General features: G+C 43.1%; 1 protein-coding gene across 6 annotated transcripts in view; it reads right to left on the bottom strand.

The window, feature by feature from the left end:
* Positions 1-24279, bottom strand: part of Npas2 (neuronal PAS domain protein 2) — a 156293-nt gene that overhangs the window by 21707 nt on the left and 110307 nt on the right. For all 6 annotated transcript variants that reach the window (XM_074050369.1, XM_074050371.1, XM_074050370.1 and 3 more), the window contains exons 6-12: positions 19647-19767; positions 18544-18657; positions 7756-7874; positions 7030-7112; positions 6185-6291; positions 3257-3404; positions 1150-1234 (exon numbers count right to left, since the gene is read on the bottom strand). In XM_074050369.1, the coding sequence (XP_073906470.1) occupies positions 1150-1234; positions 3257-3404; positions 6185-6291; positions 7030-7112; positions 7756-7874; positions 18544-18657; positions 19647-19767 (777 nt within the window). The remainder of the gene's footprint in view (positions 1-1149; positions 1235-3256; positions 3405-6184; positions 6292-7029; positions 7113-7755; positions 7875-18543; positions 18658-19646; positions 19768-24279) is intronic.

Raw genomic sequence — 24279 nt, 5'->3', positions numbered from 1 at the left:
CCTTCCTCCAAACTTGATCCTCAAGGGATGAGATGCTTTTATTCAATCACAGACAGCCTCTGGCCAAAACCTCTGGATTCTAGGTCTCTAAGATTTGAACTTCATCACTTCTAAGAGGCCCTTTCCTACCCACATTTTAACATCTGAAATTTCAATTTGTGAAAAGGAATACTTATTTCATGGATCGATTGGTAGCATTTTCTCTTTCTTAACAGGAGACAAAATAGTGGTGGATTTTCAAAGCTTTGATCTAACAAAACACTCCCTCTCTTTTTTGGTTTCTCTGTTTCTCTTCCAACATATGAGGCTTCTTTAAGAATGACCTTTGAGGAACAGGGCTCTGGTCTACTTGCAGACAATCTTCATGGTTCCCTCGCACTGTCAGAGAAGAAGCCTGGCCAGATGTGACCAGAGAACTCAGGGTGGGGGGAAGGATGGAGGCAAAGGGCTTAGTGGAGAGAAATGTCTTTTTTAGAGTAGAGCTCCCTGCAAAGAGCTGGACCAACATGGCTATCAGCTAAGACACCAAGACACAGAAACAGAAATAACTGGAGGGGCTAGGGATGGAGTTTAGTGCATGCTTTGCATTCATGAGGCCCCAGGTTTCATCCCTAGCACCACAAAGAAAAACAAACAAAAACCCCAGAATGACATAGAAGCATGTGGCGGGGGGTGCAGGGGGCAGCCTGACTTGGAGATAGCATCACAGCATTTATGCCAAAGGAAAGACGGGGGCCTTTAACTTATTCCATGCCCCAACAGGATGATGGAATAACTCCCCAGCTTTTTATCAGTGGGAGAAATGCAAACTGGACTTATCAGAGCCACTCTTGGAAGGGCTGGAAAGTTGCCAAACCATGCCACAGGTCCAGAGGCTGCTTCTAACCCAGCTTTGCGGGTGTGGGCCCTTGGCTCATGTGTTTGTGTCTCATTTGAAGAATCAGGACAGACCACACCCACCTCACAGAACTGCCATCAGGGGTAAATAAGAAAATACATGAAAACTACTTTGAACACTGCAGGAATATAGCAAGTACTCGTAAAGATAAGCAGCTCTGTTCTTATTGTTACTGTTTTTGTTAGAAGGACTCATGGAAGGCTCTATCCAGTGGATCTTTGCTTTTACCAATCATGCAGAGATGAACTTACCTTCAGAGCTGAGGGGTGCATGGTCTCAGAGGGCGGGTCTTCCAAAGCCAGCTCCTGCCTCCTTTCTACTCGGACATCTGCGTAACTGCTCAGGAAAGCAAGAGACCACAATGGAGGTGGGACACTGAAGGATGACAACGTGCAAAGGCATACTGGGGTTCACTTGAGCACACTCACTCCCAGAATTGGTAGCACAAAGGAGCCCTGACTGTTACCTGTTTGAAGGAATGAGTTTCATTCCCTGCTTAATTTCCACTGTTGTGATTCTATACTACACTCAAATTTATTATTCTCCTCCCACCAAAGTTTTTAAACATAATGGTCTATAATGACTGTTCTTAAAACCTGTTCAGTCTGGACTATGTATACAGAAGTATGACACAAAACTTTAGTAATTACATTTCTAGAGTTTTCTTTCAAACAAACCTAGAACTAAGCAGACCCAGACCGCTGATAAATGTATGGACTCACTGTGTCAATACTGTGGGTAGACAGATTTCATGTTGTGATGCCAAAATGACCCTGGCCTGGGCCTCCTGTGTGGAGGATGGGAAAGGGTCTGGGAGGAGACACTGCTGTTGACCTTATTTTATTCTCTCAGTTCACTGCCTACTCTCTAAGTTTCCTTTTATGCTTTGGGAGGTGGAGGATGGAGAGGCAGAGAGGAGTCAGAGATTTAGGTGTGGATGATGTCCAATCTTCCCAGGGGACTGAGGGGCCCTCCAGCAAAGCTCAGGTTGAATGGTGGGGGGTTGGCCATGAAGTCACAAACCACTGGCTGCTGAAGTCCCTGGGGGCAGGCTGGAGGTTGAACAGCCAGCCTCCAAGCATGGATGTAAAATACGATGGAGCAGGGTCAGGATTACCAACTGAGAAAAGCTAGTATTTTACTTTGCTCATCTCCCTCTAAAGAAGGGTAAGCAGCGCATGGACTGTCTGTATGTGTAGGGTGTGTGTAGTGTCTATATGTCTTCATTTGTCTGTTATGTCTATGTGTAGTCATTCCTCCATGTTCAAGGGGGACTGGTTCCAGGACTACCTGTGGGCATGAGGCCCTGGGTTCGATCCCAGCACCAAAAAAGACAAGACAAAAAAAAAAGTCTCCCCTAAAATGCACAGATGCTCAAGTCCCTTAAATAAAACAGCATGGTATTTACGTATCACCTACACACATCCTCCTGTATACTTTAAAGTATCTCTAGATGACTTATATCTAATAAAACATATGTGCTATGTACATAGCTGATATTCTGTATTGCTTAGGGAATAGTAAGAAGAAAAAAGTCTGTATATGTTCAGTACTGAGGTAATTTTTAAAAAAATATTTTCAATCTGTGGTTAGTTAAATCCATGGACATAGAACCTAGTCGATATGGAGTGCTGGCTGTTTGAGACATACTTCTTCTAGCCTTTATTTTTCTCAAAGGCTCTTTAAAAATTAGCTTTGAAATGATTTATGTTCTTAACATTTCTGCAGTGGGGTGAGGGAGAGAAAGACTTTTCTCCTTCACCTCTGAGAGTCGGAACCCTACCCAGGATGGGTGTATGATGTGTGAGACATGATGCCTTCCTTCGAAGCTCTGCTCTCCCACCCTGGACTGAGGGCTCCATGGACCTACTGGGGACCCTCTCCTACACACAGCAACTCATCTGTTCTCTCAACACTGCCTCAGTTACCAGCAGGGAGTTTTAAAGCATTAAAAATAAAAGGAGTATGTGCTTGAGTTATTTAGAGGAAACGTTTTAATTTTCTTCTCAAAGCAGTGACAAGGGAAGGCTGGGGATGGATAGAGGACAGAAAAATATGTAAGTAGGTCAGTAAAGCAGGAACTTACTAAGTAATATCTTGGCAGCCTAAAAGAGTTCATGAAGCTTGCAAAGGGGCCTGACTGAAAACTCCAAAGAAGTCTTAGCCTTGGGAGAAGAACTAGATGTGTACCTGGGAGTTCTGGGAATTGTCCTGCTTACTGCAAATGACAGCCTGGATAGACCCTCAGATACAGGGAGTTCCTGAGGTGGCTGCTGATTCACCCCAGTCACCAGGGTCCTTGTGCACCTCTCCCAGGAGTTGCGAGGACAGAGTCCAGTCCTGCCACCCACATGGTACCTGACGACCGAGTGCGTGCACACGATGAACTCGGGCTTGGAGTTCCACTGGTGGTAGGTGATGTAGTAGTGGGTCTGCAGCCAAATCCACTGCTGGCCTTTTGTCAGAAACCGGTAGCAACACGACTTCCCCTTGCCAAACTGCATCACTGGGAGTAGAAAATGGATTCTGCATGCAACGTGTATCAATGCAACAATGATCTTTGCCCCAAGCATTCAAAAGGACAACGTCCAACATTGCTCATTTCCCTGGTTGAACTGTATTTTAAGTGACTATCACTTACTCAAATGTGTCTTTTTTTTCAGTCCTGGGGATTGAACTTAGGACCTCATGCATGGTAGGCAAGTGCTCTATCATTGAGCTATACTCTCAAACTCTAACAAATTCTTAAACAACAGAATGATCCATGTACTTTTCCAAATGCTCAAAAGCTTAAAGAGATCTTTGAATACAGGCAGGTACAAACAGATTTTCAAGCTGGAAGTTTTAATTAAAAAGAGGCCCTGGTTTTCCTGGGGCTCATCTTCCCGCTGCAGGTGAGCTGTCTTTGGAGCTGCTAGAGTTGAGTAGAGGAGGGAACATCCAGACACAGGGAGAACTGGACCTAAAATAGACCTGACAGCCATCAGCCGCTGGATGGATTCTGCAGCTGCCAGTCAATAGTTGAGATTCGGTCCCCCTTGTTCTAGAAAAGAGTGTCTCGTATGGATGCCTTTGCCACAGGCCCACTCCTGCAGCTGAAAATCTGGCTGGAGTCCTTATGGTTGTGTTTGTAGGTGGCTGCTCTGGGGATGCTTAGGACAAAATGGACGCTGGTGGTTTATTAGCCTGGCAAGGCAGAAAGATGGACTGTGGATCTGAGAAAGAAGCACAATTTTGGTTTTATTGCCATAGTGCCTGGAATTTAGCATCTCTAATGCAAAGAGTTAAGATAAATCTTACTTGAGAAAATAAACTACCAAAGGAAACAGTGATTTGGAGAATGTGGTTGCTGGAGAGGACAAAAACCCAGCAGGGTCAGAGCATGGGCTCCACGGAACAAGAACTCTTGTCCTAGCTATAGGGCAAGTCTTTCAGATGCCAAGTGTAATTCTTCAACCTAGGGCTTTTTCTTTCCAGCCAAAGGTCTCAAGCAGTTGTGCTCCACAAATTTGAACGTGACCATAAATCACCTGGGGGATCTTGTAAAAATAGCTCTACTGAGTCTTTAGGCCTGGTGGAAGGAGGCTGAGATTCTACAAATCTCGCAAATCCACAGTGCTATGAAGCCAGGCCAAGGACCACACTTTGCAGAGTAAGGGGTTAAAGTTTTAAAAATGATCCCTGATTCCAGTAACCGAACCATCTGGAACTCAAGCCTGTTTTCCTTCAACACTGAAAGCACAACGAGAAAGTTTTAATAGAGACCGCAGACCAGGCAGCTAGTAAAGTACAATGGTAGTGGTCAATTCATATATCAGGGTCCATAAGTCAACGTTACCACAAATGTTAGCTAAGAGTTGGCACTGAAAATATGGCTCTGAATGGTTAATCCTTGACTCTTGGGAAATGAAAACTGGACAAGTTTTTAATTCTTATCCCCTCACATCATGAGTCCTAACCACGTGTTTGTCAGAGTGTTCCCCTCTTCCGTGGCACAGAGCTTTCCTGACCCCTCCATGAGCTGTGAAAGGGGCTCTCCTGAGCCTCCAACATCCTGCAATATCCCTTTATCCATGCACCAACGACATCCTACAAAGTAACCTGTTTTGGCTTTCCCAGCAGACTCCGCCCTGCAGGGCAGTGAGGAGATACAGCTCACGTACACCTGCATCTCTTCTTGCAAACAGTTAAGAGAATGCTTACCAAGGAAACTCAAGCTACCAGAGCCACTGACTTGCAGAATGCTGTTTCTGAAGAAAGCCCATTATCTGGCCTGTGGTTGGTGACCAATACCTGTCTGTTGCAAAGAGCAGTTATGTGCATTCAGTCTTTTGTTTTTGCAGAAATTAAAAGAAGCCAGGTGCCAGTGGCTCATGCCTGTAATCCTAGCTTCTTAGGAGGCAGAAATCAGAAGGATGGTGGCTTGAAGCCAGCCCAAGCAAATAGTTCAAGAGACACTTTCTTGAAAAAACCCAACACAAAATAGGGCTGGCAGAGTGGATTAAGTGGTAGAGTGCCTGTGAAGCAAGCATGAGGCCCTGAGTTCAAACACCAGTACCACCAAAACAAATAAATAAATAAATCCGGCAGGCCTAAATATCTTTCTTTCCCTTTTTTTTTTTTTTTAAAAAACTCATCTGCATTTGTTATCTTTTAAACACAGCCTTGTTTTCGAATGGCTTTACAACACATTCAGGAATTTTATAGTTTTGTTTCTCTAAACAGCACTTTTCTTTGGAAAACAATCCCTGTACAGAGCTCCTCCTATCAACTCGTTTCACTGCAAACTTATTTCTAGAGTACTAGTACATGTAGAATTAACTATAAGGGCTGGAAAATTTAAAAAGTGGACCTTACAAGATGAAACTTAAACTATTTTAACAAAATTTTTCTTTTAGACAACAAAGTATGTCTCAGAACATCTAAATGATAAAAGATTTCATCTAAGGAATCCAGCGTAATAGCTAAACACTTGAGACCACAAAGTTAACAATAGGTGGTGCCTTAATTTCTTGATTAGGATTAAAAAATGTGCCTATCTGGATAAAACTAGGGAGATACTGGGGACTGGTGCAAAGTCAATTTTAAATTAAAACAGTCCACACAAGAGTAATACAGACAAGGATCTCCACCATGCTGTCAGATCACTGCAGAGAAAACCAAGTTTCTTGCCTCCAAAATAAGCCTGGTAATAAGCAAACTTCCAGAAGCGCAGAGTCCTGCTGTTTGGACCTTCATGGAGCAAGTGCAATGCCCTAGCACCTAAGCCAGGTAAGGGGTACTCACGGTGCTGGTGGCACCTGGCCAGGAGTTCCAGGTCATCGATGTGGTAGTAGTCATAGCCCGAGGTGCCTAGCACTTCAAAGGGCAGGTATCCTATGATTGGAGGAGCTCTGCAGGAGACAAGTGGGATTCTTCATCAGAGAAAACCCTGCAGGACTCATACTGGTTGGGCTTCTCAACACAGAAGATACCATTTGCATGCTTCATGGTTCAAATGGAGGCCTCAATTCTCAAGACCCAGGGGAGGAAAATAACGCAGTAGTCAGTCTGGAAAGCCTCTATTTTCCAAAGGGCTCTCACTTACTTTGGCATTTAGACATTCCACTCCCTTGGCATAACCCAGCCCAAATAATAATAAAGTGTATTGCTATTGAATAATTAAAACCAGCTATAGATTGAGCCGTCCCAATGCCCAAATGTAATGAAAATTAAAGGGTGGGGAGGAGAGATGGCTAGTTTTTAACTTTGATAATATTACCAAGGAAAGAAAAAAGACTGGGCTAAAGGATCAACAGCATGTTGAGAGAAACCAGAGGAGAGATTCTTTTCACATCTGCTTCTGTTATACTAGGGAACAGAATGGACCTGAATGCAGATCATCCCAAAGATTTCCTGGGGCTGAGGCACTGACCTGAGCATAGAACCTAAAAGGGAATGGGACAAGAGCATGAAAGACAACCTGTCCTTCCTTCCTTCCTCCTACCCTTGGCCATGAGCAACTTTCCCCACTGCCAGGGAGTCCTTCCCCTTCAGACAACTAGGCCTGACTTTCTTCTTCCAGGCAGAGCCTGGCTTATGCACAACACTTGAAAAGGACCCAACCCAAATATGTTTTTCTTTTCACAAACCTGTGATCCAGAAATAAAAATTTCCATTCCAAGCTATGCCTTGAAGTGAATTCCTCTAAAGGTTCGTCAACTATGCACATTTCCTGTATTGGAAGAGGAAAAAACCATGTTGCTTGGGGTGCCAGATGCTCACCCTAGGTTTGTTCAAAAGGAGCGCATGGTGGGTAACAGAAGTTAAAACCATCCTGAGCCAGTCTCCAAGTCATGTTGGACTGAAACTCGTCATCTGTAGCTAATTTTGGTATTAGCTGATACTAAATTTATTTCAGAAGCTGGGGAAAAATACCTAGGAGCCAAAATGTCACACCACTCCCTACCCATTATCTGGAAGTGTGGTAAACATGTGGAGAACAGCTTTTCATCTGAATTTGAATTACTAATTTAACTCCACATTTGTGCCAGAGATGTGAAGGCAATCACAGAGGAGAAACAATGACAAATCTTCAACATTTTGACTTTCAGTTCTCTGTGTGGTGTTAACGGTGGCGAAAAAGGTAGGACAATTTGGTTACCAAACAGCATCTTTGTAGATTGAATTGCAGTTGATGTTGCTGTCATACAAAAATAAAACAGGAAACCAGGGTACCAGACATTTTAGATTTTTCAAAGTTAGTGACAACTTCATTGCAATTTCATTCTCTCCCAATAAAGACAGTAAGTGAAATATAACCAAATGTAGCTCCATTGAAAAAACAACCCACAATGACTTCTCTGTCAGCGACTTGCCTTTAAGAACTGTGGTGTTGCCAGACGCACAGTGGCGATGAAGCAGACCTCCTTTCCTAGGGGCACACGACAGGGTCTTGAAAGGGTGTTGTCAAAGCCATTACAGGAGGGACTAGGCACTGCAGGGTTGGGGAGAAACACGGGTTAGCTCCGTCTGGTGTCAGCAGCCGTTCCCTAGCTGGCAACTTACTGACAGCCGTGCTCTGCTCCAAGGGTTTTATGCATATTAATCCATTTCATTCTCACAGCAACCTGACAAGGTCCTATTACCTCACTACACGGATGAGGAAACTGATGCACAAGGCCAAACAGCTTGTTAGAGGTAGAGTGGGGAGTCGACAACATGCTGGTAGCCACTATACTTCCACCAGCCCTCCACCCTTTGTTTCTTGTGCTGGGAAAACTGTTCTAGATCATGAGAAGACCTTTGTTCTGCAGCAGGGCCTGACTACTCCTTCAGCTACTGTTTTAAGGTGAATTCCATAGTCATATGGTATTCCTGGTACTGAAGGTCCCAGGGAAAGTAGTAGTGTCTTGGCAGAAAAAGGACGGTACCTTCTTCCCCACTCAGCCCAATCTTGACACCTAGGGGACTCCAGGGCTTCTGCCTGGAAATTACCATTGAGAGCCCAGGCTGATGCAGGGACTAAGTCACTTAGGAAGTGGCATTGGGATTTAGGGTGATATAGTCTGTATCTTAAATGTCCCCTAACAGCCCAAGTGTGAAAGGCTTCTTTCCAGCTTGGAGCTATTGGGAGGTGGTGGAAACTTTTAGAGGTGGGGCCTACTGGGAGGTTTTAGGCCATTGGGGTCCTCGAAGAGGACTGTAGGACCCTGGTCTCTTTCATCTTCAGCCATAAGATGAGCAGCATTGATCCACCATGTGCTCCCCCCATGTGATGCGCTACTTTACCACAGGCCCAAAGCAGTGGTCTAATAGAGCATGGCCTGAAACCTCGGAAACTGTGAACCAAAACAAAACTTTTATCTTTTTAAGTTGACCACAACAGGTATTTTGTACAGTAACAGAAAGCTAGTGAACACACAGGGTCATCCCAATACCACTGCAATACAGTACCTATAACAGAACTTAGGAGTTCTGTAGCATTGCATGGGTAACATGTATGTTCCCAGGTGTCTGCCTATTTATCCTCATAAGTCTAGTAAAGCATTACTGCCCTCACTTTAGAGATGAGGAAACTGAGGCCCAGAAAGGCCAAGGTTATTAATAGAGTTGAGATAATGGAGCAGGGATGCTACTTAGGTCTTTGGAGTCTAAATCTTGGGTTCTATTAGGGAAGACAGGGCATGGTTCTAGGTTCACACTCACCATGGTGCTGGAACCAGGCTTCCAGCACCGTGTGGGAGGTACCACTGGACACCAGTGGCGTCTTCCCTGGGAGTCTCCAGACCCGCCTTCAGGGTGACCGTGGAGAACTGACTGATCTTTTGGGCCAGAAAAACTTTATTATCTTTACATGAAGTTTGCTAGGTGGGGAAAAGAGCCTTGTTAAATATGAGAGAATTCGACTTAGCACATACATGGGATTCTCAAATCCAACTGTACTCCTGGTTCCCCTGAGACCCTTGGTCTGGTTGCCTGGGCCCTGTCCAGATCAGCTAACAAAGCATAGGCCCTGGCACTTTCCAAAGCTCTTCAGGCTCACCGACCTTCAGTTGGGGTTGAGGAATTCTGGAAGAGAGCCTTCCACTACCTCTTCTTTGTAAAATATGGTTGATTCCTGTTGGCCCTCCCTAACCCAAGGGTCCTGAATCCACAAATTCAACCAACTGTGGATCCAAAATATTTGAAAAAAACCCACATCTGTACTGAACATGTACAGACTCATTTTCTTGTTATTATTCCCTAAACAATACAGCATTGCAACTACTGACATTACATTCACATGGTGTTAGGCATTACATAAAATTTAGAGATGGTTAAAGTATACAGGAGGATGTGTGCAGGTGACACGCAAATACTGTGCCATTTTACATAAGGGAGTTGAGCATCCATGGATTTTGGGTTTCTTCAAAGGATCTTGGGACCAATTCCCTACGGACCTGTACATTCTGAACTTGCAAATTTAAACATCATTTTGTTTTCTAAATTAGCTAAAGACATATTGAGTGTCGGAAAACTAAATGCATTTTAAAATGAAATCTGCAAGACTACATTTTTTCTTGCTTTATATATTTATAGGTCTCTAAATGATTCTATAATGTGCTCTTCTCTCCACTAACGTGAATAAATTCATTTCACCAAACATATTCTCGGAATTCATTCACATAAATACTAATAAATGCTTCCAAACATGAATATAAAGTGGGTAAAATAAAAAATAGTGATTTCTTGAGAATTCACATCTGTCATGAATTGGATAGACTATTGCAGATTATTTTGTAGGGTGAGCCAAGAGATTTATCAAGGGGAAGGAAAACAATTCCACATAAGGGAAGGGTCTGCAGATGTGAACATCTGTGTAATAAAAAAAAGACATTTAATAACTTCCCAGATGGAAATACTCTCTGTTTGAATCTAAGAGACATTACCCAGCCAGATATGACCTAATAAATTCTCCTGACTCTTTTGGAATACCAAGACCTTTCAAGCAAACTTCTGAGAACTCCCCAGAAATTTTATTTTATTTTTAAATCAATTTATTTTTTTATTATCACATTATTATTGTCCTGGGGGTACACTGTGTGACATTTACAAAACTTCTTAAATATATCATAGTTGAATTCATCTCCTCCATCATTCTCTTTTATCCTCCCCCCAGGAATTTCAGAGAAAGCCTCTGTATTTTATCTGTTTGAGTCATCCTTTGGGCTACTACATTCTTGCTGTCAGAGGGCCCTGTTCCTGATGTACTGTGAAGAGAAGAGAGGAAAGGAAAAGATCGTGAAGTGGGAAACACCTGCACAGGATTTGTTCCTTCTTCAAGGGCAACAGAGACTGGGACCATGGTTTTAAGTGGAGGTCATTAAGTGAAGTCCTGGCTTGGCTGCCTCCCAACCTAACTTTATCTGTTCCTTTATAACTTCAAAGGCTTTAAGGATGGAAATGCATCTGCAAAAGGGAGGTTTCATTATTGCTTGTAGCCTGCACTTGATCAGCTAGATATTTTACAGATGGGCCCAGAACTGAGCCACTTCTTTTCCAAACAAGCTTTTCACACCAAAAAAACCCTTAAATATGTGAGGGCTTCACCCAGGGTAATACATAGTAAATCGAGGATGAAAGTTTTAATAGAAGTCAAGGGAAAAACCAAGAGGAAGACGCTCATTTAAATATTTTGCCAGTTGTTTCTGAAATGACTTTTTCCTTGCAGCGTGAGGCTCCTTGCATATTCCAGAGTCAACAGACGAGCAGAGTATTCCCAGGGACTTCAGTCACACTTAGCACTTAGAGCAACTTCATATCCCAAGGTAGTTTAAAGTCATTAATTAAGGATTCAATTAGTTGTTTCAATTTAAGAAATAGAAAAAATACATCTAATTACAACTGGCTTCCTTGCCTCTCAAAAGGATTGTCTACTAAATGTAGGCACAGCCCTGTTGGCTCAGATCTCTGACCACTCACGATATGGAGAAAAGTGATTCTTTCCTGCTAGACTTCCCTCCAGAGTCATCTTGATCATATTCTTGCCAAAAGCTAAAGAGATGGTTTCTCCATGGTGGCAGCTGAGACTTGCTCCTCCAGAGCTGTTAATAGGTGTCCTATTAACAGGTGCTCAACGTGGAATAACTGGGTGAGTCTCTCATGAGGGGAACTTTCATCTCATAGCCAAACCACAGCTTATGGCTCAGTTTCAGGAAGAAACCTTCTGATCCCTGCGGCTGACTAGCACACAGACCTTGGGACTCCAGGGCGGCTTCTCTGCAGCCTGAACTGGTGCTACTGGGAGCTGGTCCTCTCAGCCTTTGGGGGTCCTCTCAGCCTTTGGGGGTCCACTCAGCCTGGGTCTGAACCCCATGGCCCTCAGGCTCTACTGTTGCATAAATACTGGTCAGAAGGAGGCCTAGGCAAGGTAGCTGCTGGGAACCATACTCGGCAGTCATCACTCAGTGTCAGAAAAACAATGGAAGTGCCTGTCACGGGCTCCTGCTTGGAAAGGTACAGTTTGTGTCTTCATATTAGAATGGTCCATAGGTTCTTAAGTCCTGAAACTTCCATGACAGACACTCTGAAAGATTTGCCTTGGGCTGGTGTCCTTGGGATTCCAAAAATAAGAGTCCCAAGGTTCCCTGGATATTCAGAATGACTAAAGTTTATTTCATTTGGCTGCACCTGAGGTTGGCTTCCAAGTCTGTCCCAAGATAAAGGTGAGCTCCCACATTAGGGGGAGGGAGATCTCAGGTTCTGGAAGAAGTTATTTTAAAAGGGGTTAGGAAGGCACAAGGAAGAAGCAGAAATGATATTGAAATTACTTAGCAGCAAAGGGATAGAAAGGAATGGAGAAAGATGTATTAACCCTGTTCTACTCAGTTATCAACTCAAGCATCAGAACAACTAAGTATATCACATCAGAGGTGGCCTGCTTGTGATAACTCAGTGGCAACAGCTAAAGAAAAACAGCAAGCAATCCACAAGGAAAGTAACAGATGGCCTTCTCAGCACTTGTTAGAACAAACGAGAAACAAAGCTGATAGGTATCCGGGAAGATGTGAAACCACCAGTGATGAGGACTGCTCCAGAAAGAAGGATGTTTCTAAATCCCAGATGGGACAGATGTCCTACATGTTTGGAACATGGAGAGGAAAATAATTTTCTGCACATTCATGAGAAATCATCTCGTACTAATTAAGCACTAATTTCAGACTCTTCCTTTTTCTCTCTGCAGCTTATGGGATATGCTCTGAACAGCTATCGGGACTCTGAGGTGGACAGAGTCCCTACTTCTTAGCCTGGGCCCTGCCCACCTTGCTCAAGCCCACCTTGGCTTGTCAAAAAGGAAGAACAGCACGGGACAAATGAGAGTGCCTAATGAGAAAGCTGAGCGTTTGCAACTTGCTAGATTGAAAAGAATTACTCAAAAGGAAAACTGTATATCTTACTAAATAATTCTTCTTTCTCCTGGCATTCACTAATTTTTAAGGGCCGGGTTGTAATGGCATTGCTAAGATACGTGGCCAATGTGGATGCTGAGGAAGGTGAATTTCCCATAGGCCCTTATCCAAGTCTTCAAAGTGGATACCTTGAGCACATTTTAATTACAATTATGAGACAACTTGTACAGAAGTTTGCTCACTCCCAACTGAAGCAAGCAGACATATGTGGTTGATAACTACAGCCATTCTGCATCGCTCCATTTTAACATGGACATTGGTGAAGACGCTGCCCTTGGTGAAAATTCACTCTTCATCGTGATCTGAACCCCAATGCAGTCTCATCTGGTAGCAATGAGCACCCCTGGGGAAGGACATGGTGCTGCATTACTGGGTGAAGGAAACCCTCTGCTTCCTACTCTTTAGGGCTGGTGATCAGACACTCTTTTCCTAGGCTGTTCAAACTCCTGCCTATTTCCAGGGAGGTCTGGTGTGCATGGGCCTTGATCTCTTAACTGAGACATCTCAATTAATTCAGCTCATGGGGAAAACAAAACGCTAAAACAACAATCTCTGAGCCAGGCATTTCTGTAGGCAACCTACCCAGAGAAATCCCAGGGAGCACATGGAATCAAGTGTTGTAAGCTGAAAGGGCTCAGTTTCTGCCAGTATTTCAAATCTGGTTGTGTGGTTAGAGGCAAGTAGGTAAAATGAGGGCAGAGAAACTTTTATACTCTGGTGTGTGGTTTCTGGAAAGCCCAGAGTGGAATGTTTGCTGAGGGTGACCTATTTGGAACCACACCAGCAGCTTTTGAAATACTGCGTCTGGATTTCAGTCAGTTGCACATTTAAATCCAAGTCAGGGGGAAGAGCAAGGGTGCAAATGAAGGATTCTTTCTTCTTGGCATGAGTTATCTTTCAGGAGTCCAACCTGCTGATTAGGACCCCTTAAAACAAAGACTGTTCATTATGCCTTTGCAAATCATTTGGCCGGTTTCTTCTCATTCAGCGCTATAGGGATGTGGCACTTGGGTGTGTGTGGGGTCTGAGGAGTGCCTCCTGGGCTCCATGTTTAATTGGAAAAGTAAAAAGATGGACTGGTGAGTTTGTCCGAAAAACATTTCTGTCTCTTCTTAAAAAAACATGTTATAAGCATTTGCCTAGCAAGAGTAAGGCCCTGAGTTCAATCCCCAGTACCACAAGGAAAAAAAACTGTGTCATAAGACAAATATAACCTGAATAAAGTCTTTTCATTTCCAGTGTATTCTGGAAATGGTTGATGAACAGAGCCAGCCAGGATCCGTGCTGGCTTTTCCCAGGAGAGTATGGGACATGTGGTCACCTATCCCAGCCTGGACTCTCCAGGAGCTTTTTCCAGACTAGGTCAGAAACTGTTCTCAAGGGAGCACTTCCAAGAAAGGCTACTTTCCTGTCTCATTTCCCAACACTTATGTCTTCATTTTATTAAAAATCTAGGTTAAAAAAAAATTAAGTCCTGTCTTCCTTCCTCTCCTGCAGGTCATCGGAGGCAAATGACGAAGTAGTCCTAAGGCGTGACCAGGCTGTGCAAATACTGAACGAGGGGAAAATTCCATTTTGCTCAAGTATTTGGGCAATGGTTGCCATGTTTATACAGTGAAATGGACCTGGGGCAGGTGGGGAATGGGGTATAATCCCTGTATGTATCTGGAAACTTCCAACTTAGTTTTTTTGGTGGTACTGGGGTTTGAACTAAGGGCTTCTCACTTACTAGGCAGATGCTCTACCAATTGAGCCACTCCGACAGCCAGAAATTTCTGACTTGAAAGTGTAATTTCCTCAGTAAGGACAAAGGTGCTTTTGTCCCATCCCCCAGATTCCTGCTAACTTGATCCACTTGCAATGGTTCCAGAGCTGGAGGGATCCCTAACAGTCACTCAGGTTAGCAGGCAAGCAGAGGGGACCCTCATTTTAAGGGTCACTGAAAGCCCTTGTTGGCTCAGTCTCACCCTTTCTTCCCTACCCTGGGGATACACATTTCTTTATTATTTCTTTATTTTTTATCTGTTTCTCTCCTCCCCATCCCCGGTGCTAGAGATGGAACCCAGGGCTTTATTCACGCTAGTCAAGTGCTCTACCACTGAGTACATCTCCAGTCCTTAGTTTTTAAATTAACACATAAGAATTGTACATATTAGTGAGTCATGTGACATTTGAATACATGTATACATTGTACAATGTTCTAGTCATGGTGAGTATATGTATCTCCTCAAACATTCATCATTTTTGTATGTGTGGTGAGAGAACATTCAATATTCTTTCTTCTAGTATTTTGAAATATACAGTATATTATGGTTATCCATAGTCACCCTACTGCGCAATACAACCCAGTAATTTATTTCTCTATCTAACTGGAACAAGCCTACATTTTCACTTGGGGTCCTTTGCCTTAGGGTCTGAAGGTTCCACATTTACATTTGGAGCTCTTGTTTCAGTAAAGCCCTTCTAACTTTGGTTTGTACTACAGACTCTGCAGAGACACTACCTTGTTGGTTTTAAATTTTGTAAATTTCACTGCTTTGTGTTATAGCAGTAACTCTAAAAAAAGTCACACGTAATTTGCACACATTTTTTCAATCAAACACTGTCTCAACTTGAAGTGAAAATAAAACATCCCAGGTATTCAGAATGAAGCCTCCCTGTTTCCTTGAAATCTAAGATGTGATAAGTGACAGTATGCTTCAAAGTGATAGGTGGCAGCTTCTTAATGAGGGTTGTGGAAATGTAAATTCACAGAGGATACAACTGCTCAACAGCCAATCACAGGTTGTTATTTAAATTAAGTGTGTGCAGTGTTGTGGGGGGGCGGTTCACAGGAGCAGTCTCCCTTAATTCCCACAGTCTGAGGACCAGGGCACCTTTCCCTCTGTGCAAGTGACTGCTTAGAATATGCTGCCATTCCAGCAGCTGATATTATGGTCAAAACACAAAAAAGTTTTTGAAAAATTGTTATAAAACACATATAGTAAAGTTTACCATCTTTTTTTTTTTTTGGTGTCAGGGATTGAACCTAGAGTCTTGCATATGCTAAGTACACATGCTACCTCTGAGCTACAGCCACAGCTCCATCCTAACTATTTTTAAGAGTACAGCTCAATATTGCTAACTACATTCATATTGTGCAACCATCACCACCATCCACTCCAGAACTCTCTTGATCATGCAAAACTGAAACTCTTTTTCCATTCAACAGCTCCCTATTCTTCCCTCCCCTAGCACCTGGCAAACCACCATCCTACTTTTTGTAATCTATGAATGTAAGTACCTACACCAGGCACCTCCTATAAGTGCAATTATATAATATTTGTCCTTTGATGACTGGTTTATTTTACTGTGTGCAATGTTATTCAAAGCCCTTCCATACAGCACGGTCAGAATTTCCTTTCTTTCTTAAGGCGGAATAATTTTGCATTGTAAGGTTATGCACATTTCTTTATCCATTCATCCACCGGTAGCCACTTGGGTTGCTTCTACCTTCTGCTATTGCAAATAATGCTTCTATGAACACAGATGCACAAATATCTCTTGGAGTCCCTGATGGTACTTTTGGATAAATTCTCAGAACTGGAATTGCTACATCATAGGTAGTTCTATGTTTTTGAGGAATCAACATACACATTTTAAGCAAATTCTAAACCACCACTTTAACTCAATGACAAAGTGGTCTGGAAGGTGTGCCATTAAAACCTCCAGGGTTCACATGTGGAATCACACTGGTCCAAGTCCATGACTCCTCCAACTGGAATTCCCCAGTCCTTTTCAACTGCACTCTCCTGAAATAAAATCTCTAGGGCAGGGCCTGAGAATAGTCATTTCAACAAGGTGCCTCAGCTGAAAAACCCACACTAGGGTTGGCTTGACATTGGGTTTTCTGTGGGGCTCCTCTTAGGTCAGGTTTTTGAACTGGGAGTCTCAACAAGCCACCATTTACTTCTGACTGTGGTTCCTTAACATTTGCCTCATAAAGTTTGGGCAAGCCTTTCAGACGAGTTGGATTAGACATGGTCAGGTCTTGGTTTTATCTGGCTTTGCCCAGATTTTGGGAAAGTGACCTCATACTACTTCCAATCATTCAGTGACCTGAATGGGTCAGTTCACTGAAAACCCTCCAAGTCAGTCAGGGAGCTCTCTATCCAGGCAAAATCCTGGACACTGGACCTGAAAATTGCTCTGTCAGGATCACTCTGTTTAGCATCTAGTGGAAGTCTTTTAAACAAGCATATATATATATATATATATATATATAAACATTTATATATATAAATATACACATTTATACAAATAGCATGCAACAAAGGATCATTTGAGGTTGAAGAAAAAATCCTGGCTAGCCTCAGCATTGGGACTCAGTGCCATTACTTTGACTGGTTCTAACGGAACCTGGGACTAATTTGGCCGGGATAACAGACGCACATGGGCCCAGAATTACATAGTAATGTAAGCAACAAAAGTTAATGTTGTCCTCATCTCCTCCCTAAGCTGCCACCTCCCACCTGCCTTCCCCTGATTTCTGCAGCTCATGTTTCTGTCTCTGTTTTTCTATGTCAGTTTTCTCTTCTCTCTTTCCTGCATTCCCTGTCAACATATTTTCCTACTTTTTCCCATTTTCGCTGTTTTTTGAAATATTAGCTCTTTCAAAACTATTTGTTTTGCGTTGAGTTTTGAGGAACATTTCTGGCATCAGGTCTGTACCATCATTTTGCATGTGTCAAAAAGTAAAAGTAAGGGCTGGCTAAATGGCTCAAGTGGTGGAGCGCCTGCCTAGCAAGTGTGAAGCCCAGTGTTCAAACATCAGTACAACCAAAAAAAAAACCCAAAACAACAACAAAAAACCCCCAAACAAACAACAACAAAACAAATAAACCAGTCAAAACCCTCCAAACCAAAAAAACCAAGCTAGGCTGTGTGCCATCCTAGCTACTCAGGAGGCAGAGATCAGGAAGATCTTAGTTCGAAGCCAGCCTGTGGAAAAATAGTTCATGAGACCCTATCTCAAAAATACCCAACACAAGAAACGGCTGGCAGAGTAGCTCAAGTGGAACAGCACCTGCCTAGCAAGTGTAAAGCCCTGAGTTCAAATCTTAGTAGTACCAAAAAAAAAAAAGTAAAAGTGGGTGTTTAAGTCTATTTAGAGTTCATGTCTCTGCAGCTAGAGTTTGGATAATTAGTTAACTGGGAAATTTCAGAAAATAAGACTTTTACTGCTTGCCTTCTTCCGCATGATAGTTTATCTAATATAGATTGCTGCTCATGATAAAATAGCCCCTTTGCAGCGAATTAGGAACACAGTTAAACAATGAACCATGAGCCAGATCTACTGAAGCATACTCACAGCATAACTGTAAAGAAGAGATAAAAATGCAGAAAGCAAGGTTGAATCTCTCCATATCACCACAGAGGCCTAGCTGAACCTGTTCTTTATTAACTATAAAGTGTTTCTCATGTTACCAAATTATTTCATCATCTTGGGGGAAAAAAACCCCAAATCCCATTCAAGTCAAGGGGACTGTGCATTGGCATACACAGGTGTAGGAGTGTACTTTCTCGAATGGAAGAAAACACTGATGAATAAAAAAATCCAAATGCAAATATGAAAAGCACACATTCTCCCTCCTCCCCCAGGTGATTCTTAGGCCCTTGTGTGCAGGTTTACATGATAAAAGTCACTGTTGCAATTATAGGACAATTAAAGCTTACCATTGTTGTAAGAGCGAAAATTTCCTACAAATTTTATGTATTCATAAGTTGGAAATTCCTTTGGGTTCAAGCTGCCTCTGAGAAGATGGCAATAAAACTCTAAATCGTTGTCAGCTGGGCCGTTAAAGGAAGAAGAGGAGAAAAAGGAAGATGAGCATCACATGGACTCTAGCCCACGCAGGTCCTGTCTTTTTGTTCTAGACAGGTGTCAATCTCACAGGGCCACCACATTTCTCTCGTTCTGACCAACTATGGAACCTGGCTTCTCACCTTTGCAGCCCAGGGCTTCCCTTCCATACTGCATAGATAGTCGGAATTCTATATTGGACCCAATTAGTCTTAATTTGCTCACAGATGTCTGTGGTTGGTTATGTCGGCATTGATTAGTTCCGGTTGTTTTCATACAGTATATTAAAATAAAGCTGCTCATATAGAGCTGCTCTCTTTAATTTAATCTTTTTTTGCTTTGCTTTGAAGTAAAATCAGATGTACGACAGAACAAATTATGCATGGAAAATGGACTGAGGCTTGAACAAATGCAGCATCTTTGCTACAGCATGCTTCATTAAGTGACACGTGATTCATAGGCACCAGGGCTGGCTTTCTATCCATGTTGGTAAATATTTTGACTAAAAACTTTAAAATTCTACAAAAATTGCAGATGTATATAAACAGCAGGTGACAGCCTCAGAAGGACAGAATTTGAATTTTTGACCTAATTACTCAATCACCAGTTGGCTACTTGGTATTACAGAAATTTAGCATTTTAGGGTTCACTGAAATAAGCAAATTGTTCACTGTTCTTTGCCCTGCTCATTACTAAAAGACTCATGTAAAAAAATTCTTGCCATACATGCAAAACAAGTTATTATTCTTAAGCTCTATGCTTTCAAATTTTCCACATAAAAGCTACATGTCCTATATATTCCAAATTCCAGTTTTAGCTTTAAACTTAAAATCTAGCTTGAAGGATTTTGGAAAAGTTCTGAGTCATGAGGAAAATTATTCTTAAAATTAGTCCTCTCTTCTTAATTAATTCTAACTCCTTTCAAAAGTAAAATTCTCAATTTTAGATCTGGTAACACCAGGATAGTAAAACTTACATTTTAGGAATTCTGGGGAGGGGGAATCCGTCACAAGCACATGGGAAGAAAGCATTTTATAAACTTCGGAATGTTCTTGTTCTGGAAGGAAATTTAATAAATTCTGATCCATGACATCCGACTGCAAAAGAAAATAAAAAGCAATGGTGCACACTCCACGAAAATGAACAGCAAAAGCAAAGGCAAAAACTGTGTTCTTGATTCTTCTTAGTTCTGCGTTCAGAACCAGTTTTTGAACTGCAAACTTCAAGATCTGATTTCCTGGAAAGATTCTCAGCTGATCACTCTGTAATCTTGAATTGTAATCCAAAATGTTTTATAGCTCAGTGAGGCCCTGGGTTCAATCCTAAACACTGAAAAAAAAAAAGGATGGGGCATGCATGTCTGTAATCCCAGCTACTCAGGAGGTGGAGGTGGAGGATCTCTGTCTGAGGTTAGACTGGGCAAAAGCACGAGACTTATCTGAAGGCATGATTCAAGTGGCAGAGTGCCTGTCTAGCAAGCAAGAGGCCCTGAGTTCAAACCCTAGTATCACCAAAAAAGAAAAAAAGAGAGAGAAATATATATATGCATAATTTAAAAGTTTTACAATTATCCCTTTATATCCTCGGAATTGTTTCCAGGACCTCTGTGGATATCAAAATCCATGGATGCTCAATTCCCTTATATCAAATGATGTAATGTTTTTATAGAACCTTAGCATATCCTCCTATATATCTCAAATCATCTCTATATTATTTGTACTGAATGCAATGGAAATTCTCTATAAATAGTTATTACACTGTATCATTTACAGAATAATGACAAGAAAAAAAGGCTGTACATGTTCAGTCCAGATGCATTTTTTTCAAATGTTTTACTGAACCCTTGCTTGTGGAGCTTGTGGATATAAGGCCCCCCCGCCCTGTGTTTGCTCAAATGCGTATGCTGTGCTGTTCATGGGCCCAGGAAAGACCAGGCATCAAGCCTGACACATGCTCGAAGAACTGAGTCCTTCTGCCTGAGGAGCCCATTTGCTGACACTCCTGCCTGGGGCTCCTTTATTGATCTTTAGTCCAGAAAAGGCTGCCTGTTTATTTCTTAATGGTCTCTAATTGCAGGAGTTGCACTTTTTTCCAAGTGCCTGGACAGTGGGATGTAAATAAATGTAACACAGAGTCTAGATATAGCCCTGTCCAATCAAACTGTCTGGGTGAGTGAAATGGCCTTAATGTGCATTGTCTAGGACAGGAGTGACTGCCCATGTGGCTCCTGAGCATGTGGAATGTGGCCAGTGTGGTTGAGGGTTTGAATTTTTAATTTTATTAGAAGTTTCAACACCCACACATGACTGGTGGCTACTGTACTGGAACAGTGCAGGTACGAACTCCCTATGGAGAAAAGAGACGTCTTTCTCTCTTCGTCAGTTTCCCTCAATAATTGCTTCCACCCTCACAGCTCTAAACAGATCTGTACACACCCTTAAATTTCAATATCCAGACAGTTCTTCTTCAGGTGCCCAGGCTCTATCCTCTAACTTCTGCTCAGATGCCCCCAGGGACCACAGGCCCACACATATCCCTACTGTCCTATCCATTCTGGCCCTATCCTCTCCATACCTTGGGTTCTCATCTATAAAGCATATTTGCAACTGGTCACCTGCCCCCACCATATGTCCAGGTGACATCCTTTTATCCTCCCTTTCCCACCTTCACTCCACACTCAATGCCCACTTTCTGCCCATTTTTCTTCCTTCCAATTCTCTCTGCTGTCCCTTTCTTCTAGAAATGTTATTTATCTGTTTTTATTTTTTGAGACAAGGTCTCACTGTATAGCCCAGGCTGGCCTTGAACTCCTCCTGCCTCATCCTCCTGAGTGCTGGAATTATAGGGATGTACTACATCCAGCTGCTCCATTCCCTTCTGTTTTGGTGGCTTCTACCCCTGTGCAGACAACCTTCATCTCTTGCTTGGGGGATGATTTGGCCAAACTGGTCTTCCCCATTCAACTACAGTGCCTGTCCAACTTGGCCAGAGGAGCACTGGGTAGCACCAGGTCATCACCTTGCTTACACGCATCCCTTGGCTTCCTGTTACACAGGAGACAAGGACTAAACTTCTGGGACACTTTTCAGGCTCTGCACACCATGCCTTCTACCTTCCCTTTGCTCCCAATACTCCAAACCTTCCCAATTTTCCTTTCTCCAGTGTACCAGGTTTGCTCCTTCTTCTGGCCTATTCCATCAGGCTGGACTCTCCCACACTCTCCTTATAGCTAGTGAACCCCAGAGCATCCCTCAGGTCCTAGCTCTGAAGCCACCACCCTGACTATGCCCTCCCCTGACCACTCGGTCTCTGTGCTTTCCTAATGCTGTGCTTGCCATGCCATGTTGTCACTGCTGGCTATGGACCCTTAAGGACAGCCCCTCTGTGGGGTGATTAGCATGCCTCAGTGTCCGTGAATGGCAGTATCATAGCAAGGCAGGTGAGAGCCCCAGAGATGGGCGACACACTTGCTTTGCCCCTCAAGCTGCACTTTCCTCAATGCAAGATGAGGAAATGTGAGGATTGCATGAGCTCATTGGTTTACATTGATGATAAAAGAGCACACAGCAAACACTCAATAAATGCTAGCTGTACTGAATGGGCACTTATGGGATGATTACAGAGGCAACTCCAGTGACATTTTCTTGTTCATGTATTCATTGACTAGTGTACTTTGCTCCCCGTGTTCCCATGGGAATCCCAGAGCCTTGTTCACTGCTTTATCTCTGATATCCAGAATGGAGCTTGGCCTTCAATAAAAATGCATTGACTAGCTGGACAAGTTGCATGGACAGCACCATGAGAGAAGTACACAAATGGTGTTCAGAAAACACTGAGGATGAGGGATTGGGGACAGAGTGTCCCAGGGACAGTCCCACAGGGAGCAATCTCTGGATGAGACTTGATGCCTGCCAGACAGCAGGGCAGGAAGGATCCTCCAGAAGGGGCCACAGTGGGCACAAAGGCAAAGTGGGAGCCATTAAACATTGCAGGAAGGTAGCAGCAGAGAGGGCAGGAAGCAGGGCCCAGATTATAGAAAACCTGGCTTGAGGAACTAGGGCAGCAGGAGGGCACAGAGGGACATTAAGACAGGAGACAGCAGGACAGCAGTCACTCCCTGACTTAAGATGGGCCAACTTAGGACTTTTTTTTACCTTATGGTAGTGCAAAATCTATCCATATTCAGTAGGGACTGCTTTTAGAATTTTGAATTTGAGTGTTTTCCTGGGATACTGCTATGTGGTCCAATCCTGGGTGGGGCACTAGAAGCCAAGCTAGAGATGGCCAGAGTGTGAACAAACAGGGAAGGGGATGGAGAGGAGGAACAGAATCCAAAGCCATTCATTGCCTACCAATGTTCTAACCAACATTACTGAGGATTCCTGGGTGCCAGACACTGTTTTAGGCACTGGGTTAGAAGCACATGGTAGACACAGCTTGGTGGGTAATTGAAGAACAAGAAGAGAGAAAGGAAGGATTCAGAATGGCTTCTATTGGAGGCACCAAGTTTTACTTCTATGGACAAAGACTACCTACCAACAGATACCTTCACTAGCCTACGCTATTACTTCTCTGGCTTTCTCACTTGCCTTCTGATGTTCATGATTTATTTTAATCCCATTCTCTCTAGCTCTTTTAGCAGTTGACTAATGTTCACAGAAGACAGTAGACTTTCTTCTTAAAGATATTTCAGACACTTGAAAACCATAACTAAGTAACTCCATGGTCTTTTCTTGGAGGGCTCCATTGAAGCTGCTTTCCCCAGAGCAAGGTTGGGGGCCACTTGGCCTAGATGTTTGTGGAAAGAGCAATGGCAGACTGGCTGGAGTGCACCTCAGAATGAAGATGAATCGATGAATGTGGGAGTAGGTGGGGTATATGGGAGGCTATGAGGACTATGAGTTAATAATGATTCAGAGTCAAACTGTGTTTGACTCTTATATGTGTTTGCTAGTATATTACTATTATGTCATTTCTACATGCTAAAAACTGCCAAAGTGACAATTTGAAAACTTAAGCCCTAGTTCTGATAGAAAAGTAGATTACATCTGCAATTGAATGGTTCCTCAAATGATCCAAGTTCTGTTGATTAAAATAATAGCAATTACAGACATAATGGAGGGAACAAGCCATCTGTAGCCATCCTCACAGATGAGTCACGTTGTCATGAGTGTCACTTACCTTTGGGAGGCAGGAGCTTCTGTCCCCCACTTGCTCACAGGCCCTAGGCTGTGCTGTCAAGCTGGCTCTGTGCTGAGCTTTCCTAGAAAGGCCTGCCCTGAGTTCTACACTGCAATTCCTCCAGCCTTCCCCATGGGCCGCCAAGGGCCTGGAAGTGTGCTGGAACTGTGAAGACACAGTTCTGGGAGAACTGTGAGTTCAAGGGCACCTCTTGCCTTTGAGCCAGTAGCATGAGTTCAACTTCACTGAGCAAAATGAAGCAGGTTTGTACAAAAAGCACACAGAAGCTGGCTGGCTACGCTGCAAATGGGCTGGGTGGATGTTCAGTCTCCAAATGTCCCTAAGGGGCCCTGGCAGTTCTGGTTGGAGACATGTGTTGGCCATAGTTAGAAGGGATAACAATGAGATGTCCTGGGGATGCCTTGCCT

Source organism: Castor canadensis, chromosome 12 (assembly GCF_047511655.1).
Source record: "Castor canadensis chromosome 12, mCasCan1.hap1v2, whole genome shotgun sequence".
NCBI lineage: Eukaryota > Metazoa > Chordata > Mammalia > Rodentia > Castoridae > Castor > Castor canadensis.
This window is presented reverse-complemented; position numbering and strand designations above follow the sequence as displayed.